This window comes from Copadichromis virginalis, linkage group LG1, assembly GCF_057382275.1.
Source record: "Copadichromis virginalis isolate Kocher_CV1m ecotype Utaka linkage group LG1, C_Virginalis_male_GT1.1, whole genome shotgun sequence".
NCBI classification, from domain to species: Eukaryota; Metazoa; Chordata; class Actinopteri; order Cichliformes; family Cichlidae; genus Copadichromis; species Copadichromis virginalis.
The window spans coordinates 5,098,277-5,118,225 of NC_140618.1; the positions used below are offsets into that span (position 1 = coordinate 5,098,277).

At 39.6% G+C, this 19,949-nt stretch overlaps 1 protein-coding gene across 1 annotated transcript; it reads left to right on the plus strand.

Annotated features, from left to right (window-relative positions):
* Nucleotides 1-1,040: 1,040 nt before the first annotated feature.
* LOC146718189 (adhesion G protein-coupled receptor G2-like) lies at nucleotides 1,041-13,194 on the plus strand. The gene is made up of 10 exons (XM_085433621.1): nucleotides 1,041-1,172; nucleotides 2,599-2,706; nucleotides 2,851-2,896; nucleotides 3,070-3,164; nucleotides 4,653-4,795; nucleotides 5,065-5,333; nucleotides 5,411-5,507; nucleotides 6,037-6,166; nucleotides 7,051-7,207; nucleotides 12,600-13,194. Exons 1-10 carry the CDS (start codon nucleotides 1,041-1,043, stop codon nucleotides 12,692-12,694), a joined length of 1,272 nt encoding a protein of 423 aa, XP_085289747.1. The 3' UTR covers nucleotides 12,695-13,194.
* The last annotated feature ends 6,755 nt before the right edge of the window (nucleotides 13,195-19,949 follow it).

The window sequence follows — 19,949 nt, forward strand, 5'->3', positions numbered from 1 at the left end:
ATTGTCCCGTTATACTGCCACTGTATCAGCTCCATTTGAACCTGTAAAAATGCAGTTCCGTCGTCAGCAGCAAATGGGTTGTGATGCAGCTTGAAATTTATTTTCTTTTTCTGGTTTACTTTCCAAAGCACAGTGTGCACTCATAAGTGCAGCTTTACTTGAAACTCCTTCACTGCATCAGCACATCAGTGATCATGCAAGTCTGCAATTGGCAGATTTCCTCATTCTGCTCACAAACTCTTTTCTCTGACTTAGTTTCTGCATCTTTGTAAAATACACCATGTTGCCAAACTTTAAATCTATTTTCCGGGATTTGACCTGCTGGCCTTGACTTTGACACCTTTGGTCTGTGGTGTGTAATTAATGTAAGATTTTTAATCAGAATGTGGCATTCTGATTTTTTTTCTTATCCTTTTCAACAAGTGCCATTAAGGAGCTGCAAGAGATTCTAGAGGAAGAAGAAATAAGCGGGGCCAGTTCATCAATTATTTCTGACACTGTTGTTGCCCTACAGTATAAACCCAATCGTACCTTTAGAGGCCTCGACATTTATGCCAGCGATAATCAGGTGTTTAAAAAATTATTTCATAGTGTAATGTGACAATGATATTTTAAGCTGTTCACAGTTTTTAGCAGCAAAACTGGCAATATCTGTTTTGTTTAAAGTTTTGGTCTTGAAAACTGCTGGGAATGGTTGAGATTGTTTATATCCTATTGATGTCCAAATGTGCATGTATTTTTAGTTACTTTTGTCCTTATTTTCCCTAAGCCACAAAACAGCTTGTTTGATATTGCTTTAGCTATGAAATATCTGAACATGTTCTTTATACTGTAGATTAAACTTTCCTGCTGCTTTGCATTTCGGAGTCTGTGAACCTTAATGACTTTCCTCAAGTTCCAGCAATTTGAGATCATTTGGACTAAAATGGCTGAAGAGCAGTTTTGGATTTCCATTAAATTTATAATGCATGTTTAGATATATGCTAAGTTGAGAATAATGTTACTGTTATTCACATCATCTTCCTGTTTTTGGCACGTTGATGCATATGCAGGTACAACCAGGCCAGTCTCCTCCCAGCAGCAGAGTGAGAGTTCAGCTGCCGAGTGAACTGCAAGCTGGACCAAACAACAAGATTGTGTTCTGCATGATTAAGTGGCCAGAAACATACCAGGTCAGAAATTAAACTCTGTTATACAAAATCTTGAATTTTATACAGACATAGATTTTACACTGTAAATTAAACTACAATCGTTTGTTGATTTAGCTTGTTTTAGCCAAGTAACATTACTAAAAAAAATCTTTTTACATAAGCAAACATTTGGTCCATATTTATTTTATCTTCCAGTCATTTAACATTATTTATTATTAAGAAACTTTTGTCTCACTATCTTGATAACAGACCTTCATCTGAGCACTCAAACCTGCCACCATTCAGCTCAAGTCACATTATTTAAAAACAAACAAACAAAAATATAAGCATATATACATAATTGACCCTTGACTTTAGAGAAGTAAAGCAGGAGACAAATAATAGATTTTTTACTTAGTGCAGACCTCTAGGAAACTAGAATAGCTAAAGTAACATCCACATAAAGGCCCCAAGGTCTCATAATTTTTTGTAGTAAAACACTGCATTGTAATAAAATCAATTCTACACACATTACATGTCAATTGTTTAAATTTAGCTGCTTATACACCAAAAGTGCTTCAGCCTCAGCTTCATTTGGAAATATATGATAATTATCGGATAGAGTTGCTGGCAGAACAGTAAAGTGATTGCTTTTATGTTCATGTCAGGAAGACAGATGTGTAGATTTTATAAAGATTTATTTGGAACCTGCCGTGCCTCTGCACATCAAACTAGTGACAAAAATATAGCAATTTATTTTGAGTTAACTCGCACAGATATCTTCATGTGGAGAAACAGTTTTAAAACTGCAATGATTATTTACCCTGCTGTGTATTCAAAATACCTTTATGCCATATAATAGCATTTCTCCCAAGCTACAAATATTAATTCATATATGCAGTACATGAAAGCTCCAACACATGTAACAATGTACAAATAACTTTGTGTCCAGTACGTTATTGCCTCCATGATTTAATAAATGGATTGGATGTGTCTCATGAAGGAGCAATAAGTTTGGACTTAACATTGTTCTTTATGGTTTAATGTCTTCATATTTTAAACATAAAAGAATGTTTTGCCACAGGAACAATAAGTGAAATATTGTTAGTCATTTATTTATTTACATTAAATTAGTTTAATTTTATACATTAAAAGACAGCTATGGGAACTGCTCTAATCAGTAAGAGTTAATCAATTTGTTCAACTTTCAAACAGGAAGAGGATGAGTTATATATTTAAACACAAATGTGCTGAAGGTCTTTAGCAATAATGCACAAAATATAAATGTGGTATATATTAAAGACACTTCTATGTATATTTTTATGTAGAAAAGTTGGTACACCAGGGAAAAATCACTACAACCTTTTAATAAAATGTAAATTACATTAAAATTATTTCATAATAGACAACAAATCTTAAATAAATATTTTCTCAAAAAACAAACTGAGGAATGTGTGTTTTATTGTAGACTGACGTTTATGACAGAAGACTGGTTGGCCTGAGTGTGCAGCGCAAGAGGATATCAGGACTACAGCAGCGTGTCAACATCACCATAAACCTAACCAAGGAAATAAATGTACTTAATGTTGTCATTTACTGCAGATGTGCCTTTTACAATATTATATTATTAAATATATTTTATCTTTTGTTTAGCAAAAGTTAATAAAAAAAAAAGTTAGGCATATATAGTATTTAAACATGCAATATTTCTGTGTCACAGGACACCCAAAAACCCTCGTGTCAGTTCATTAACTTCTCACCAAACAGTGAGTAACCAAGCATCACATCTGCCAAGAATAATGTAAAACATTAATATTTTTTTTAAATAACCTTCAGTCATTGTTGTTTGTGTTTTGTCTTAAGATCACAAAGCTGATCTGATCTGACTTGGATATAAAAACATCTTATGTATCACTGATCTCTATTTTTGATGTATCAGCTTTTAGTGAGGATGGATGCATTACTCTATGGACTCGTGGTCAGAATAATGTCACCTGTTCCTGTGACCATCTCACATACTTTGCTGTGCTTCTGGTAGGACGGACAATTTTTCATTCTAAAAAAGTGGAATTTCAGGACTTACATGTCTTTAGACTTGAGGGAAACTCGATCAACAAAATATAGACAAACACCTCAGTAATAAAATGGGAAATCTCTTTTAGCAGGTGTGTTGCTAACAATCCAACAATTTCACGCTGAGTTGGACACAGTTTAGCTATCTGGTTCTGATGCTTTGGTAAAAAGTTGTTGTGTGTAATGGCCAACTTCAGCCTTAACTCACATAGTCAAACTTTCTATTGTAATTCCTTTAAGCAGTTGTCAAATTTTTGAAGAATAACTTCTTGAAGGACATTCAAAGCTCTTTTTGGATGTTGTCTGCCTCTTGCTCCACTCTCTGTCAGGATGATTGGATAATAACGCTTCAATAATGTTGTGGTTTTTTCTTCTCTTCTACTCTTTAACTGTAGTAATAGTATCTTTGGAATCATTTTAATGCTGAAACTGTCAACACATAGTATTGCATGGACAAACAAAATCTGACAGTACCTTTACTGTGTTCATAATTACATCAACTTTGATAAGATTTTCAACACCACTGTGTAAACATAACAGAGCCCCCGCTGTGTTCTACAGACAGCTGCAGACACTCACTGTTGTATCTCTCTCCTGACCTACTCCATATAAAAAAATGTGAACCAAAAAATGTCATTCCTCCATCAGGCATGTTACCAGTGATTTTCAGTACAGTTCTTATGTAATTTAATGTGCATCAGCCTTTTCTGAAGAATTAGAAGCTAAATATAAAGACATGAGGTGTGACTCAAGACTTTCATAGTACTGACTTTACAGTATGTTTAATATATGTTAAAACAAAAAAGATTCATTTATACTGTACAACGTACAACACTCATCTCTTGCCAAAATGTTTCCTCAACTATAGTGTGTTATTAAGAGTGTAGCTGCACTGGGTGTGCCCTGCCTACGTCGTGTGATTCCTGATACTATCACTAGATGGCCCAATGTGAACAAAAGTAATCTTTTTCTGTTACAAATGCTCCCTTTACACCATGACTACAATCTTCATTCTTTTGTTAGTGTCATCTGTTCTCACGCACAGTTCATTGGCTCATTGATTTGTCATTGATTATCTTATCTGTGACTTACTTTTCCTCATCTACATCTTTGTTTTACAACACCTAATTTACTGAAAACTTTCTGAAATAAAAACCGTGTTCAGGGTGTTGTGATTTTAATTTGATATAGCCAAAGACTTGAATGATGAAGAAAAGAAATACTAAAACTGGACAAACAAGACTGTATTTCCCCAATCACGTGTCTGTCTCCGGCTTATTTTATTGTATCGAACTGTACTCTTGCATACACCTCCTCTATTCCTGTTGCTTATTTTTTATTGACTTTACTGCTTCACTGTTTGCGTGTCTTATGTTTAATTTCTACTCACTGACTACTTCTCACAATCAAAATGCTGCAAAATAAAGTGAGTGTGTATTTTCTGCACAGCTGCCTGTTTCTGGCTCTGATACAAATGGCACTGGGTCCCTCTCACCTAAAGACCAGGAGATTTTAACATACATCACTCTGATTGGCTGCAGTCTCTCTCTTTTTGCCCTGGTCATCACTGTTTTGCTCTTCATCACAAATAGGTAATTAATTTAATGACATTCTTCATCCTTTCTGTCTCTGCTTTTGTCATTAGACTCCTCCTATCCCATTGACTATTCAGCATGTACTATCGCCTTCCAGTCCTGACTTTTTTAACACCACAGTCAATTAATAACCTTTTTGTCTTTTTTCTTTGTTTTAATCTTTGTTCCTTATCACATCATACATGTAGATTTGGTCTAATTGTATTCCAAACAGAATAATACTAAAAAAGATGTGACTTACCATGAATCACATCTGCATTTGCCAGAAAGGTCAGAGAAGATGTTTCTATGAAGGTCCACATCAACCTCGTGATTGCCCTGATCCTCCTCAACCTGCACTTCCTGCTAAGTTCCAGGGTGGCAGCAGTGTCCTCCACTGGGGTCTGTTTATACATGGCTCTTGCCCTTCACTACTCCCTGCTGACTACTTTCAGCTGGATGGCTTTGGAGGGATTTCATCTCTACCTTCTCGTAGTCAAAGTCTTCAACATCTACATCAAGAGATACCTGCTCAAACTCAGTGTGGTGGGATGGGGTGAGTGGAATAATTTAGGCATGAAGCTGTTTATCATCATCATCATCATCATCTAAATAACAGTTCTTGTTTTTCAGGTGTTCCTGCAGTCATTGTGTCAGTGGTGGTGATCATAGACAGAGGCTTTTACAGTCCTGTCTCTCTGGACGCATCTAAATCCAACAACACTGATATGTAAGGAAAATATCTCCAAGCATCTAAAATTGAATAAAGAAAATTTAAAATAACAATTCATATTTATTTATTAACTGTTGGTGTACGCATGTACAGTGTAGAGGGAAAAGTGTCATACAAAGGATAGGAATCAAACTCAATTTTACCAAACACTTATTTGCCTATATGGAGAAGTCTCTGGTATATTTCACCACATGCATCTAAATTATCCGTTATACCCACCCCCAAAAAAGTTAATTCTGTTCATCTGGATGTAATGTTTTCAGTAGGAGAAACGTTTCATCACTCATTCAAATGTGGGAAAGGCTGGGGAAACCTGCAGTCAGCTGAGACTGAAGAAGTCACTTGGATGAGTGACGAAAAGTTTCTTGCAATGAAAACACTACGTCCATATGAACAGAATCAAGCTTTTGGGGCGATTTCCCATCCTGGATGATTGGGCATGCATCAATACGCCTGCAATAAGATTTCTATTACAGAAAGTACTTCTTAACTGAAACATGGGTCATCTGAACTCCCTTTCTTTTAGATGCTATATAACCAATGACAAGGTCAAGATGGGGACTACACTGGGACCATTCATCTTGGTGTTCTTCTTTAACATGATCATGTTTGCGGTGACAATCAGACGAGTTTGGACTCTACGCAAAACCACAGAGGTACTGGGCAGTTTTGTGTTGCTATTGTCAACATGTCCTATGAAAGCTTACAAATAACAATAATGAATTAGTCTTATAAACAACTGGTAGTTTTATATAACAAGAAAAATAAAGGCTAACTCTAGTCATCACTATTGTTAATTTTTATTTTACATTAGTCGTTCCTTTTAAAGGATGAACTGTGGGATGGGTTGTCTGTTAGCTTTTAAGACCAAGTAAATTCTCAGAAAAAAATAAAGGAACACTTTTTATTCAGAGTGTAGCATTAAGCCAACTTGATGAAGTAAACTTCTGGGATACTGATCTGGTCAGTTAAGTAGCAGAGGGAGTGTTAATCAGCCTCAGCTGATTTGACGTTAATGAAATAAACAGCGAGAGGTATGGATGCCATTAGATATCAGGATATCCTTGATCCATTGTCAGACCCTAAATTGGATCAGTGGTTTCTTGGTTCCTCCTGGTGCATGACAATTCAAAGACTCATTTGGCAGCTCCTGAAGGAAGAAAGACCTGATACCATTAACTGCCCCCACACCTATCTGACCTAAATTCAATAGAACACCTCTGGGACATTATGTTTTGGTCCATCTGATGGTGCCAGGTTACAGCTTAACTGTCCAGAAGCTCAGTGATGCACTGGTCCAGATCTGTGAGGAGATCCTTAAAGACACCATCCAACATCTCATTTTTTTGCAATGAGATCTGTTGTGTTTTTAAAGTGTTCCTTTAAATCTTTTCAGCACTGTATTGTATTTTGTAGTCATTTATCTAAAAACAAACAAACAAAAAAAAAACATACTTTAGTATTGACTATTTAAACACATTTGTCTTACTGTGTGAGATTGTATATAATCTCCTGTGTCATTCTATATTTGGCAAATCAGTTTGGGCAGAGTAACCGTGACAGAGCCAAGAAAGACATTTGTACCCTGCTGGGAGTCATGACTCTGCTCGGCATTACCTGGGGCCTGGTCTTCTTCTCTTTTGGATACCTGACCACTCCTGGCATCTACCTCTTCTGCATCCTGAACTCACTGCAAGGTCTGTATAACCATTTTTATGTTAAGGCAAGGCAAGTTTATTTATATAGCACAATTCAACAACAAGGTGATTCAAAGTGCTTTACAGAGACATTAAATATTCTTGAGGTGGTAGTAAGCTGACTTTGTTATTGTCTTAATGTGTTTTTCTAAGTTTAGGTCTGCATCCATCACTACACCTAAATTTCTCGCCTGGTTTGTGGTTTTTAGATGTATAGATTGAAGTTCTCTGGTGACCTGTAATTGTTTTTCTTTGGCACCAAAGATTATTACTTCAGTTTTATTTTTGTTTAGCTGGAGAAAATTGTGGCACAACCAGACATTAATTTCCTCAATGCATTTACCAAGAGCCTGTACAGGGCCTCGGTCTCCTGGTGACATTGTGATATATATTTGTGTGTCATCTGCATAGCTATGATAGTTTATTTTGTTGTTCTTTATAATCTGTGCCAGTGGGAGCATGTAGATGTTAAACAGAAGGGGTCCCAAGATGGAACCTTGGGGAACTCCACATGTGATACTTGTCTGCTCAGATATGAAGTTACCTATTGATACAAAGTATTTCCTGTTTTGCAAGTATATTTTGAACCAGTTTAGTACAGTCCTGAAAGACCTGCCCAGTTCTCCAGTCGTTTGAGTAATATGTTGTGGTCAACAGTATCAAATGCTGCACTGAGATCCAGCAAAACAAAGACTGACATTTTCCCACTGTCTGTATTCAGACATATGTCATTAAACACTTTGGTCAGAGCGGTTTCAGTGCTGTGGTTCTCTCTAAAACATGACTGGAAGGCATCATATCAGTTATTCTGTGTCAAGAAGTAATTGAGCTTTTGAGAAACTCCTTTTTCAATGATCTTACTTAAAAATGGGAGATTTGAGATCGGCCTGTAGTTGTTCATTCATGTCTTGTCAAGATTGTCCGTTTTCAGTTTACCTGACACCTGACATTAAAGAAAGGTGGACAAGCTGTAACAGGTCTGACTCCAAAGCCTTTGAGACCTTTTTGAAAGAAACGTGTTGGCAGGACATCTAAACAGCAAGAGGAGTTCAGTTGACCTAAGATGTCCTCCAGGTCTTTGCTGTTAATAGGGTGAAACTGTTTCATGGTGTTTAAACAGTTTTTTAAATTTTAAAAATAGACTAAAGAATTCATAGGCTTCTAAATGTCTACTGTATAATATTGTTTGCACTGCATTTCTGAGAGAAGCATATTACGTTTAAGGGAAAGCACTTTCTATTATACATGGAAAATAAATCCATTTAGCTCTCTCATGGTGAAAAACCCATGCTTCTGTTTATAGTTGCTAGTGTTGTATTCATCATGGTTATCTTGTGTCCCCTGTGTTTACTGTGTTAATTTCTGCCACCCTCTGTGTACTCATCCTTTTATTTCAGGAACCCTGTATTTAGTTTAGTCATGTTTCTGTATTTTCCATGGTTAGTTATCTCACTTCCTGTTTTATTTTAGAGTTTGTGTTCCTTGTTTGTAGTCATGAGTTTTACTTCCCTTGTGTTGTCTGATCATCCTGTTCAGCCATGTCTTGTTCTCCCCACCTCTCTTCGCTCCTCAAATCAACCTTCGGTATATATATTGTCACTGTCTACATGGATCCTTTTCAAAAAGCACCTGTTTCTGTTACTTGCTTCCCAGTGTTTTTGTTCTTCCTTTCTTTGCTCCTGCATCTCTCCTTGGCTTTATGTTCTAGTTAGTGTGTTTTTAAATCTGTAGACTTCAGTTTCCCTTTGTACTCATGTTAGTCAGCCTGTGGTGTTTTTGCATTGTACATGTACAATGACAATGAAGGTATATTCTATTCTATTCTATTCTATTCTATTCTATTCTATTCTATTCTACAACAACAACAACAACAACAATCTTTATTTATAGAGCACATTTAAAAGCCTTGGGCATACCAAAGTGCTTTACATAGAACAATAAAAAGGTTCAAACATTAATAACGAAAAAATAAAAATAACGAGTTATGTTCACAGATAAAAGCCACCAATAAGAATGACTACAGCACATGGGTAATAGCAAGATAAAAGCTGTAGCACCATAATAAAAGACACCAATAGAAAGATAGGAGGGAATAAATACATGAGGTCAATAGGTCACAGCAACCAAGCAAACAAACCAAACCAAACAAACAAACAAACCAGCAATTAAAAGGTGGAGAAGGCAAGTCTAAAAAAATATGTTTTAAGCTGTGATTTAAAAGAATGAATAGAATCAGATGCCCGGATGCCAATCGGGAGATTGTTCCACAGCACAGGTGCGACAAAAGCAAACGATCGATCACCTCTAGTCTTAAGTCGAGATCTGGGCTGAGCCAGCAGTAACTGTGACGATGACCTTAAAGCCCTAGCAGGAGCATAAGGGTTTAAAAGATCTTTAAGATAGCTGGGTGCAGTGTTGTTAGTAATTTTAAAAGTAAACAACAAAATTTTAAATTGAATACGATATTTGACAGGCAACCAGTGCAAATCGGCAAGGACAGGGGTAATGTGGGCAAACTTGCTGGTTTTAGTTAGAATGCGAGCTGCAGCATTCTGAACTGTCTGTAGTCTATGTAAAAGGGAAGAGTGGAGACCACAATAGAGTGAATTACAATAGTCTAGCCTCGACGTTACAAAGGCGTGGATGAGCTTTTCTAGATCTTTATACGGGATATAGCGCCTAGCCTTAGAGATAAGGCGAAGCTGGTAAAAGCTAGATCTGACAACAGCAGACACTTGTTTGTCAAGTGAAAAAGAGCTGTCAAAAAAGACACCCAGATTCCTGACAGTATCAGAGAGAGAGCTACTAAGAAAACCAAAGGCATCCCGGAGTTTGGCACGAAGGGCATTACTACCAAAAATCATAATCTCAGTTTTCTTATCATTAAGGATAAGAGTATTCGCCAACAACCACTTCCTGACCTCAGTCATGCAATCTCGGAGGTTATTCAGAGACAGAGCCAGATCGCCGTTTAGCTCAAAATAGAGCTGGATATCATCTGCATAATAGTGATAAGCAATATGGTATTTCTCAAAGATGGCACTTAAAGGAAGCATGTATAATGAGAAGAGGGTAGGGCCCAGCACAGATCCCTGGGGGACACCACAGCAAACAGGTACAGCCGAAGAAGAGGATGTAGCCAGATGTACCGTAGAGAGCCGATTGGAGAGATAGGATTTAAACCAGTCCAGGGCAGCGCCCTTAATGCCTACAGTGTGCTCTAGTCTCGCTAATAGGATATTATGATCAACCATGTCATTTATATTATTCTCATCAAGGTAGGTCTGCAGTTGGAGCAGAACCACCTTCTCAAGTATTTTAGCCAGAAAGGGAAGCTTAGAAATTGGTCTAAAATTGGCAAAATCACTAAGCTCAAGGTTACTTTTTTTTAGAACAGGTTGGATTATGGCATGCTTGAGAGCTGAAGGTACATAGCCAGAGAGCAAGGAGAAGTTCAATATGGACAATAAACAAGGTCCAATTACACTGAAACAATCCTTGACAATACGGGATGGGAGAGCATCATGTACACAGTTAGTATTGTTCAACTTATCAATTAGACGCTTCAGAGTGGAGAGGGAAACGGGTTCAAATTGATAAAAAGTGGCCGAAAAATCAGGGGTAGACATACAATCAGTCACCAGAGGAAGAGTAGATCTAAGGGATAAAACTTTATCTAAAAAATAGTTTGAGAATTTTCCACAAAGACCCGGGGAAGACAGCAGTGGCATAGAGGGACGGGGGTTCACCACAGAGTTAAAGATTTTAAATAGAATACGTGGATTATCACCATTAGTTGAAATAATTTTAGAGAGAAACGCCGCTTTAGCCGTTCTGGCAGCAGTTTGGAACTTCGAGCGGCTAATACGCAAAATATCATAAGAAGACTGAAGTCTATCACTCCTCCATTTCCTCTCATCACGCCGACATATACGTCGTAGAGCGCGAACAGAATCATTTAACCAGCATTGTGAGTAAGTACGAGGGCGTTTCATTTTGATAGGTGCAACAATGTTAAGAATCGAGGAACAGGTGTTTAAAAGAGTATTTGTAGAGTTCTCAAGTGTGAGTGGGGTAGAACAATCCAGCATACTAAGCGGGGAGTTAACAAAAGACGTAGTAAAATTGACCACAGTATCGGCATTAATAGTACGCGTAGGATAAAAAGGAGAGTTTAGGTATTGTCCAGTATCACCCAGGTCTACATCGAAGATGACCGGGGAATGATCAGAGAGACCAGTATTCCTAATTTCCTTAATGCAAATGGTATTTAGGCGGACGATAAACCACGACACACAAAGTGGTCCGAGAGCCAGTCAGTTCCAATAGCTGAACTTCAAAACTGGAATAGGTTGGAGAGGATAGCAGCCGTGCATCATGTTTATTTTTGAAAACCAAGGCTAAGCCACCACCTCTACCAGTTAGCCTAGGTGAGCTAAAGAAGGCACAGTCAGGAGGTAGAAGCTCAGAGAAGGAGATAAACTCACCCGGAGAAGTCCAGGTCTCCGTTAGGAATAGGACATCCAGTCCCGAGGTGAGAAAAAAGTCATTTAGGAGGAAGGCCTTATTTGAAAGAGACCTAACATTAAATAAGGCCAACCGAGTCCGGGGGGCCAGGACCTTAGAAGTAGCCCGTCGCAAGGAACACAGGTTGTTATGTTGAACACCGCGGCCAGACGGTGTTATCCAAGGTCGGGCAGAGTGGTAAGCCACTGGGCGAGCAGAGTAGGTTTGAGAGCCGACTGAGCAAATCCAACGGTGGGTTAGCAATCTAGCTGCAAAGCGGCTGCTGAGATAGTGGAAGAAACGGGATAGCTCACGGCTTGTAGAAGGGTAGTCCATAGCCATGGCTCTGAGATAAGCCTTAACGCGGACACGGACGCCACTCCTCCTACCCCGTTTCCTGAGGCGTTTCCTACGGAGCATGGAGAGAGGAGGATAGGTCACATAGGTAGGGAAGACAGGCATCAGGGGGATAGCGGCACCGGCGGTCCCAGGGCAGTCAGGTCGTTGAGAACAGGAAAACCGAAGATTCAGGAACATAAAACCAAAGATAAAACAACGAGAAGTACAACGCCAAGGCGGAGACGTGGTCGAAGACGGTCAGCCATGCACACCGGCGCCATCTTGCTTTTGACGTAATGACGTTTAATAGAATTCTATTCTATTCTATTAAACTATTCTATTAAATGAATGACTTACTTTAAGTTTCAATCAATCTGTCTCCAAGCGTCTGCGTTTTGGTCCTTCACAACTTACAATCTGCACATCCTGCAGATTCTGACACACAGATGAATTACTACTTTCATTTTCAAATGTGCGTACTCATTGCATCTCCTGTACACAGTCTAAACATTTACTTCTCTCCCTCTCTCATGCTTGTTCCATGCAGGTTTCTTCATCTTCCTGTGGTTTATGATGTCACTGAGAAAGGCTAAAACTGCAGTTACTAAGACAAGCAATGAAACACGAAGCACCAGCACCTAGCTTACACACAACTACCAATACCCCGAGAAGTTCCTTTGTGTGTGCTGTTGGAATGTTTAATGCTATATTAACTTGGAAACATTGTTGTATACATGAGTTCAAGAAGAAATTGTATCAGATAAGAGATCAGCTGACACTAAAAAAATGTATGTGAATGTATTAAGTGTGAAGATTTTAACAGCTCAAATTTAGTTTGAAGTTTTCTTTTTATTGCAATAGACAGAGTTTTTGTGGCAAGCAGTTTATCTTATTGTTAGAGGATAGATCACCTGTCTCTTTTTACACTCGCTTTCAGAGATCAGAGGCAAAACAACATAAAATTGATATTTTGTCGCATTTTCACCAGTCTGCACATTAGATCTTAGTTTTAAATGAAACTCACCTGGCATTAGTTTAGTATTTTAAGAGGCTGTTATGTTGATTTATTGCACACACAGTATTTTGCTTTATTGTAATTGAACTGGTCTGAAAATTATTTTATATTAAAGCACATTGTGAATCACTAAAGGCTGTGGTGTTAGTAATAACAGTAATAGCTGTCTTATTACCTTCACCCTATGGACATTTACGAGTTACGGGAATTCTAAAGTGAAAATCTCAGTTTTGTTCAGTATCATTATCATATGGTAACTCATAGTTTAAAAATAAAAAGTGTACTAATTTAATGTTTACAACAAAGAATGTCAGAAAAAAACAGCGGTACCCTGCATATAGGTAGAGAACCCTTTAAAAAGTGTATTTTGGGTAAACAGTGGTCATATCACCACGTGGAACCGGTGGCTGCTCAGAGACACTTACAACATGAAAGGTTTCTTATTTACCCACACTTTGATAGCGTACGGTTACTGTACGTTAGTGAAAGACTATCTCTCCACACCATCACATATTCCATATGTACGGGGTACGACTCCCCTTGGTCGTGGCACAAGGATATTTACTTAAGACACTCCGGCACGCCCGGCTACACCCCACAGCTCATGTATAAAACAGCTGTGCAGACTTGACACCGGTGATAGTTTGATCAGAGGGCGTGTTCGAGCAGCCTGACAGTGGAGAGATAGTTTCTCACTAAAAGAACCAAAGCTACACAGTAATCGTATGTTCTCTAGCATATCAAGACTATCTCTCCACACCGTTACATATGTACGGGGTAACTCTGTAAGACACCCCGCGATGAGACAGTACAACCGAACCGCCGAGAGTGAAGGGTGCAATAAACTATTGACAAAGTACCCATAAGCAGACCACCCCGGTCAGGGATTCGCCAGACGCGAAGGCCAAGCAGGGGGATTGGAGGCAGCAGTCTGCAGATGCTAGACTGGCCCGAACTGGTTGTGCAGGATGCAGGACCTCAAGTGATCAGCCGCTCAAGGTCAGCCCGGGAACCACGAGGCTGACCACCAGGGAGCGCAGCACACCGGGCTGCCAAGTACGATCCTGCAACATGCAGGCAATGCCAGACAAAGAGTCGGCGCTACAGGCTGAAGAACTCTTACTCACCACAGCGAGTGTAAGCCGCAAAGCGGGCAGCAGGCCAGGGGGGCACAGCCTATAGTAGCAGGTCAAGCTAGGGATGAGACCTGTCCATCCACAGAGCCGAAGCCGCCCAGTGCTGTTGACAGACAAGGAGGGGACCTGCTGAAGTGGAGGGCTGAGCAAGGCAATGACCCAAAGGTCCACCCCCAGCACTGTCACTACGTGCTGTCCGCAGACAGATGAGCCTCAAGAGTGAACTCGAACAAGATACTCAAGCTCAGTCACAAAGTCCCAGCTCCCTGAGTGGGCCTGTGCTGGACGGTAAGGCCGTGACACAAAGGCAATGCACCAAACAGGGAGCCAGCGTTGCAGGCTGGAGAGCTCTCACTCACTAGCTGAAGTGTCAGACACAGCGCGGTCTGACAAGCGTGTAAACCCGCAGAATCGGTTAGCATGCCAGAAAACAGGGGCGGTCGGCTAGGACAAGCCCTTGTGCACGCTCTCCAAAGGATCTCAAGCTGGAGCCTGGGGTGCCCAGGGTCCAAACCTTGAATCCCAGGAGCGCAGTGAGGAGGAAGGTAACTCACCGAGCCACTGAGTGGGGACCCTACTGGCTTCGCAACCCTGCAAGAAGCGATCAAATGCTTTCAGGAAACCAAGCACGGTCTCCCCCAGTTCCAAGCGTCAGCTTCTCTAGCCAGCACAGCATGCTCTGGGTATGTGGTACTTTGTTAATAGTCTTTTATTTATTGTCTTAATTTTCCTGTTTTTATTGTAAAGCACTTTGGTGTACCGCTGATCTTTTAAACATGCTATACAAATACAGTTGTAATGTATTGTAAAGTTGTATGCCCCTTTGGACACGTCTAACCCCAACAACACTGCAATGTAAGGAAAGCATTTGCAATCATGTAAAATGTAAAATAATAATTCACATGTATTTATTAACTGTTGGTATATGAATGAGAGGTTCTCTACATTTGCATTTTTCAACTGAAAAAGTATCATAAAAGGGACAAGTAGGAAACCCCATTTCACCAAGCATCTAATTTGCTAAAATTGAGACACTGAGCAGTTTCTGGTATATTTTACTACATGTACCTTAATCATCTGCAATAACATTTCTGTTACAGAATGCACTTTTTAATTTCACAGTGTGAGAGACTGAAACATGTATTATGTGCACTCCCTTTCTTTTAGATGCTATATAACCAATAACAATGGGGACTACAGTGGGACTGTTCAGCTTGGTGTTCCTCTTTAATATGATCATGTTTGGGGTGACAATCAGACGTGTTTGGATTCTACACAAAAGTACAGAGGTACTGAGCAGTTTTGTGTTGCTATTGTCAACATGTCCTATGAAAGCTAAAAAAAACCCCCAAAAAAACCCAATAAGAAATTATTCTTATTAACAGCTGGTAGTTATATATAACAGGAAATATTAAGACTGTCTCTAGTCACCCTTACTGTTTATTATTATTTAATATTTATAGCTTCTTTTTAAAGAAACGACTGTATGATGGGTTGTCTGTTAGCTTTTCTGACTAAATAAAGGATTAAAGGAACCCTCCTTATCACAATGTAGCATCAAGCCAACTTGATTTAAATGAACCTCTGGGATATCGAGCTGGTCAGTTAACTACTAGAGAGAGTGGTTAACCACTTTCAGCTGCTTTCATGTTAATGAAATTAACAACAAATTGACTGCTATTAGTTATCAGGATGAAATCCTAGTCTCCATTGTCAGACCCTAAACTGGATCAGTGTGTCCTGAGTTCCTTGTGGTGCATGACAATGTCTGGCATCATGTAGGGAGAAAATGCAAGCAGTACCTGAAGGATGCAGAATTTGATACCACTGACTGGCCCATACTTGTCTGACCTAAAAATTAAAGGAACAACAATCTGATGCTCCCAGGAGCTCAGTAATGCCCTGGTCAAGATCTGGGAGGAGATCCCCCCCCGGAAAGTATCCATCATCTGATTAGTATTAGGCCCCAACATTGTCAGGCATACATGCAAGCAGATGGGGGCCTAAAAACTACTAAGAACCATTTAAAGTTAGTGCAATTAAATTTTTGCAAAATGGACTACCCTCTGACATAATTTTTTTGCTTTCATCTTTGGGTTCTCTGTGAATTCAGACTTCGATAGTTTAATCATTTTAATTTCTTTCAAACTATGTCTCATGATTTCATTAATAACACATTAACCATTCCATATCAGTATTGCTTTTTTTTGCCATTGACATCTGTTGTGTTATCAAAGTGTTCCTTTAATTCTTTTGAGCAGTGTATTATATTGTATTGTCATTTACTAAAAGCATATACTTAAATTCATAGACAAACACATTTCTCTAACTGTGCTAGTTTGTATCTAATCATATTTGTTATTTTACATTTGACAAATCAGTTTGGGCAGAGTAACCGTGATAGAGCCAAGAAAGACATTTGTACCCTGCTGGGAGTCATGACTCTGCTCGGTATTACCTGGGGCCTGGTCTTCTTCTCTTTTGGATACCTGAGCACTGCTGGTCTCTACCTCTTCTGCATCCTGAACTCACTGCAAGGTCTGTTGGCCTCTCTGGGTTTTTATTACTGGATTTTTAGTAACACTGTTTATCTGCATCTGAAACTCAGTTTTTAAAGCCTTACGATGTAACTACAGTCCAATGGCTCATGGTTTGCCAGACACAAAATATTTGAACTGGTCAAAAAGGAATCACTCCGAGGCTAACAAACATATGAATGGGTACATGAAGGTGAAAATCATACATTTTTCATAGCAAGTAATCCAAACCATCCAGCAGTGTATTAATGACTAACCTCGTGTTTGAGACGAATCATCTCAGGTGTTCTCCTGACTAATGTTTGGTCTTTTTTCAGCATCTTGTTCCTGCCATTCGATTGTATTTGTCTTTGCCCTCTCTTAGCGTTCTCTTAGTTAGCATTCATCCTCCTGCTTCACTGTGTTTATATTATCCTAACCATAGCTCTGTAGCTAGCCACCACGTAGCACACCATGATATACCAGCTAGCTCAACTTCATTAACCCTACAAATGTTGCTGCTGTTTAGTTTCTTTCCTTCATTTATGTCCAAAGTGACATCAGAGCTGTACGTTTTAATTTTTCAGAAATCTCTCAGTCAGAACAGTCTATATCATCTTTAAATGGAAACTAGAGAGCTAACTTTCTGCTAACTTCCAACTCCATTAAACTTTATAAATCCTGTTTTTTATACACATCTCAGAGTTAAATGACATTGTTAAAACAGCCACACTTATCATTTCATTAAAGATAAATAGACAGTTTTTAACTCTCAGTGATGCTGCAGTGTTTTTTGAGTTTGGAAACTCAAAAGGAGTTTGGACCCGGAAACAGATAATAAAGATTAGATAAGATAACCTTTATTAGTCCCACACGTGGGAAATTTGTTTTGTGACACCAGGAAGTGGACAGTGCAAAAGTTATATAGCAAAAATTAGATTACAATAAAAATAAAATACTGTACACAACTGTACAGAATAGAATAAAATAAAATACTATATGCAGTAGAATAATAGAATAAAATATACAATATGATAAAAATAGAATACAAATGCTGTATACATCCATCCATCCATCCATTCACTTCCGCTTATCCTTTTCAGGGTCGCGGGGGGCGCTGGAGCCTATCCCAGCTGTCATAGGGCGAGAGGCAGGGTACACCCCGGACAGGTCGCCAGTCTGTCGCAGGGCCAACACATAGGGACAGACAACCATTCACACTCACATTCACTCGCACATTCACACCTAGTGACAATTTGGATTATCCAATTAACCTATCCCCACAAGCTGCATGTCTTTGGACGGTGGGAGGAAGCCGGAGTACCCGGAGAGAACCCACGCAAACACGGGGAGAACATGCAAACTCCACACAGAAAGACCCCGGCCTGATGGTGGCATTGAACTCAGGACCTTCTTGCTGTGCGGCAACAGTGCTAACCACCGTGCCACCGTGCTGTATACAACTGAGTAAAAATATAACTTTTTCAGAAAAAGAGTATTGCACTTAGTGTTATTGCACATGTGTGGATGTGTGTGTTTGATCAGTTGGAGTCTTTGTTGTGGAGTCTGACAGCAGTGAGGAGGAAAGACCTGTGAAATCTCTCTGTCCCACACCGTGGGTGCCGCAGCCACTGAAGGAGCTGCTCAGTGATGTCAGAGTCTCCTGCATGGGGTGGGAGATGTTGTCCATCAGGGATGACAGCTTCCACCATTCTCCTGTCACTCACCACCTCCACTGGGTCCAGAGGGCATCCTAGAACAGAGCTGGCCCTTCTGATCAGCCTCGAACTTAGGAGGGGGATAATATTGTTTCCAATGCATTTCTGTTTAAGGGAAAGAACTTTCTATTATACATGGTGCTTGAGTTTTTTATGAGAGAGAAAACAAATATGCTCAAATGATAAGTTTTCACAATTTATTATTAACCGGTTAGACCGGTTCAAATTAGTTTGACATGGCACCATGGAGTATGTCAAATGTTCCCCACTGTGTACCCTTCCTTCTATTTCAGGCATCTTGTATTTAGTTCATTCATATGTCTCTGTTTTCTCTAGTTAGTTATCTCACTTTCTGTGTTATTTTAGAGTTTGTGTTCCTTGTTTGTTGTCTTGATTCTTCTTCCCTCGTCAAAGTAGATGCTTCTGTTCCTCTCTTCTCAGTGTTTTTTTTGTTTGTTTGCTCCTCCCTAGTCTTGCGTCTCTCTTCAGCTTCATGCTTAGCTAGTGTGTGTTTTTAAATTCTAGATTTTTAGACTTCACTTTCCTTTTGTACTCACTCAAAAAATGACTCACTTTAGGTTTAACGCACTCTGTCTCCACATGCTTGTATTTTGGTCCTTCACAACCTACAATCTGCACATTCTGCAGATTCTGACACACAGATGAATTACTACTTTCATTTTCAAGTGTGCGTACTCATTGCATCTCCTGTATACAGTCTAAACTGTTTTTTCTCTTGCTCTTTCTTGTGCCATGCAGGTTTCTTCATCTTCCTGTGGTTTATGATGTCACTGAAAAAGGCTAAAACTGCAGTTACTAAGACAAGCAATGAAACACGAAGCACCAGCACCTAGCTTACACACAACTATGTGCTTCTGACATATTTTTTGTCCTTGTCTCAGTTCAATATCTCAATATAGGGTGGAGAGCCACCCTATCCCTAACATCACAACAACCCGCTACAAGTCCTCGTTCTCAAGCATCCATGAATCTTGTCTTCCTCTTTTCCTCTTACCTGGCAGCTTCATATTCAGCCTCTTTTTTCCAACATATCCACTACCTCTCCTCTGCACATGTCAAAACCATCTCAACCTTGCCTTTCTAACTTTGTCTCCAAACTGGTTAACCTGAGTTGTCCCTCTGATCTACTTCTTTGTTATACTCATGGTGAAGTCAGTCCACCCTGGTCACTCCCAAAATGGTAATGGTAAATGGCCTGTATTTGTATAGCGCTTTTCTAGTCCCTAAGGACCCCAAAGCGCTTTACACAACCTGTCATCCACCCATTCACACACACATTCACACACTGGTGATGGCAAGCTACATTGTAGCCACAGCCACCCTGGGGCGCATTGACAGAGGCGAGGCTGCCGAACACTGCCGAACACTGGCGCCACCGGGCCCTCTGACCACCACCAGTAGGCAACGGGTGAAGTGTCTTGCCCAAGGACACAACGACCGAGACTGTCCGAGCCGGGGCTCGAACCGGCAACCTTCCGATTACGAGGCGAA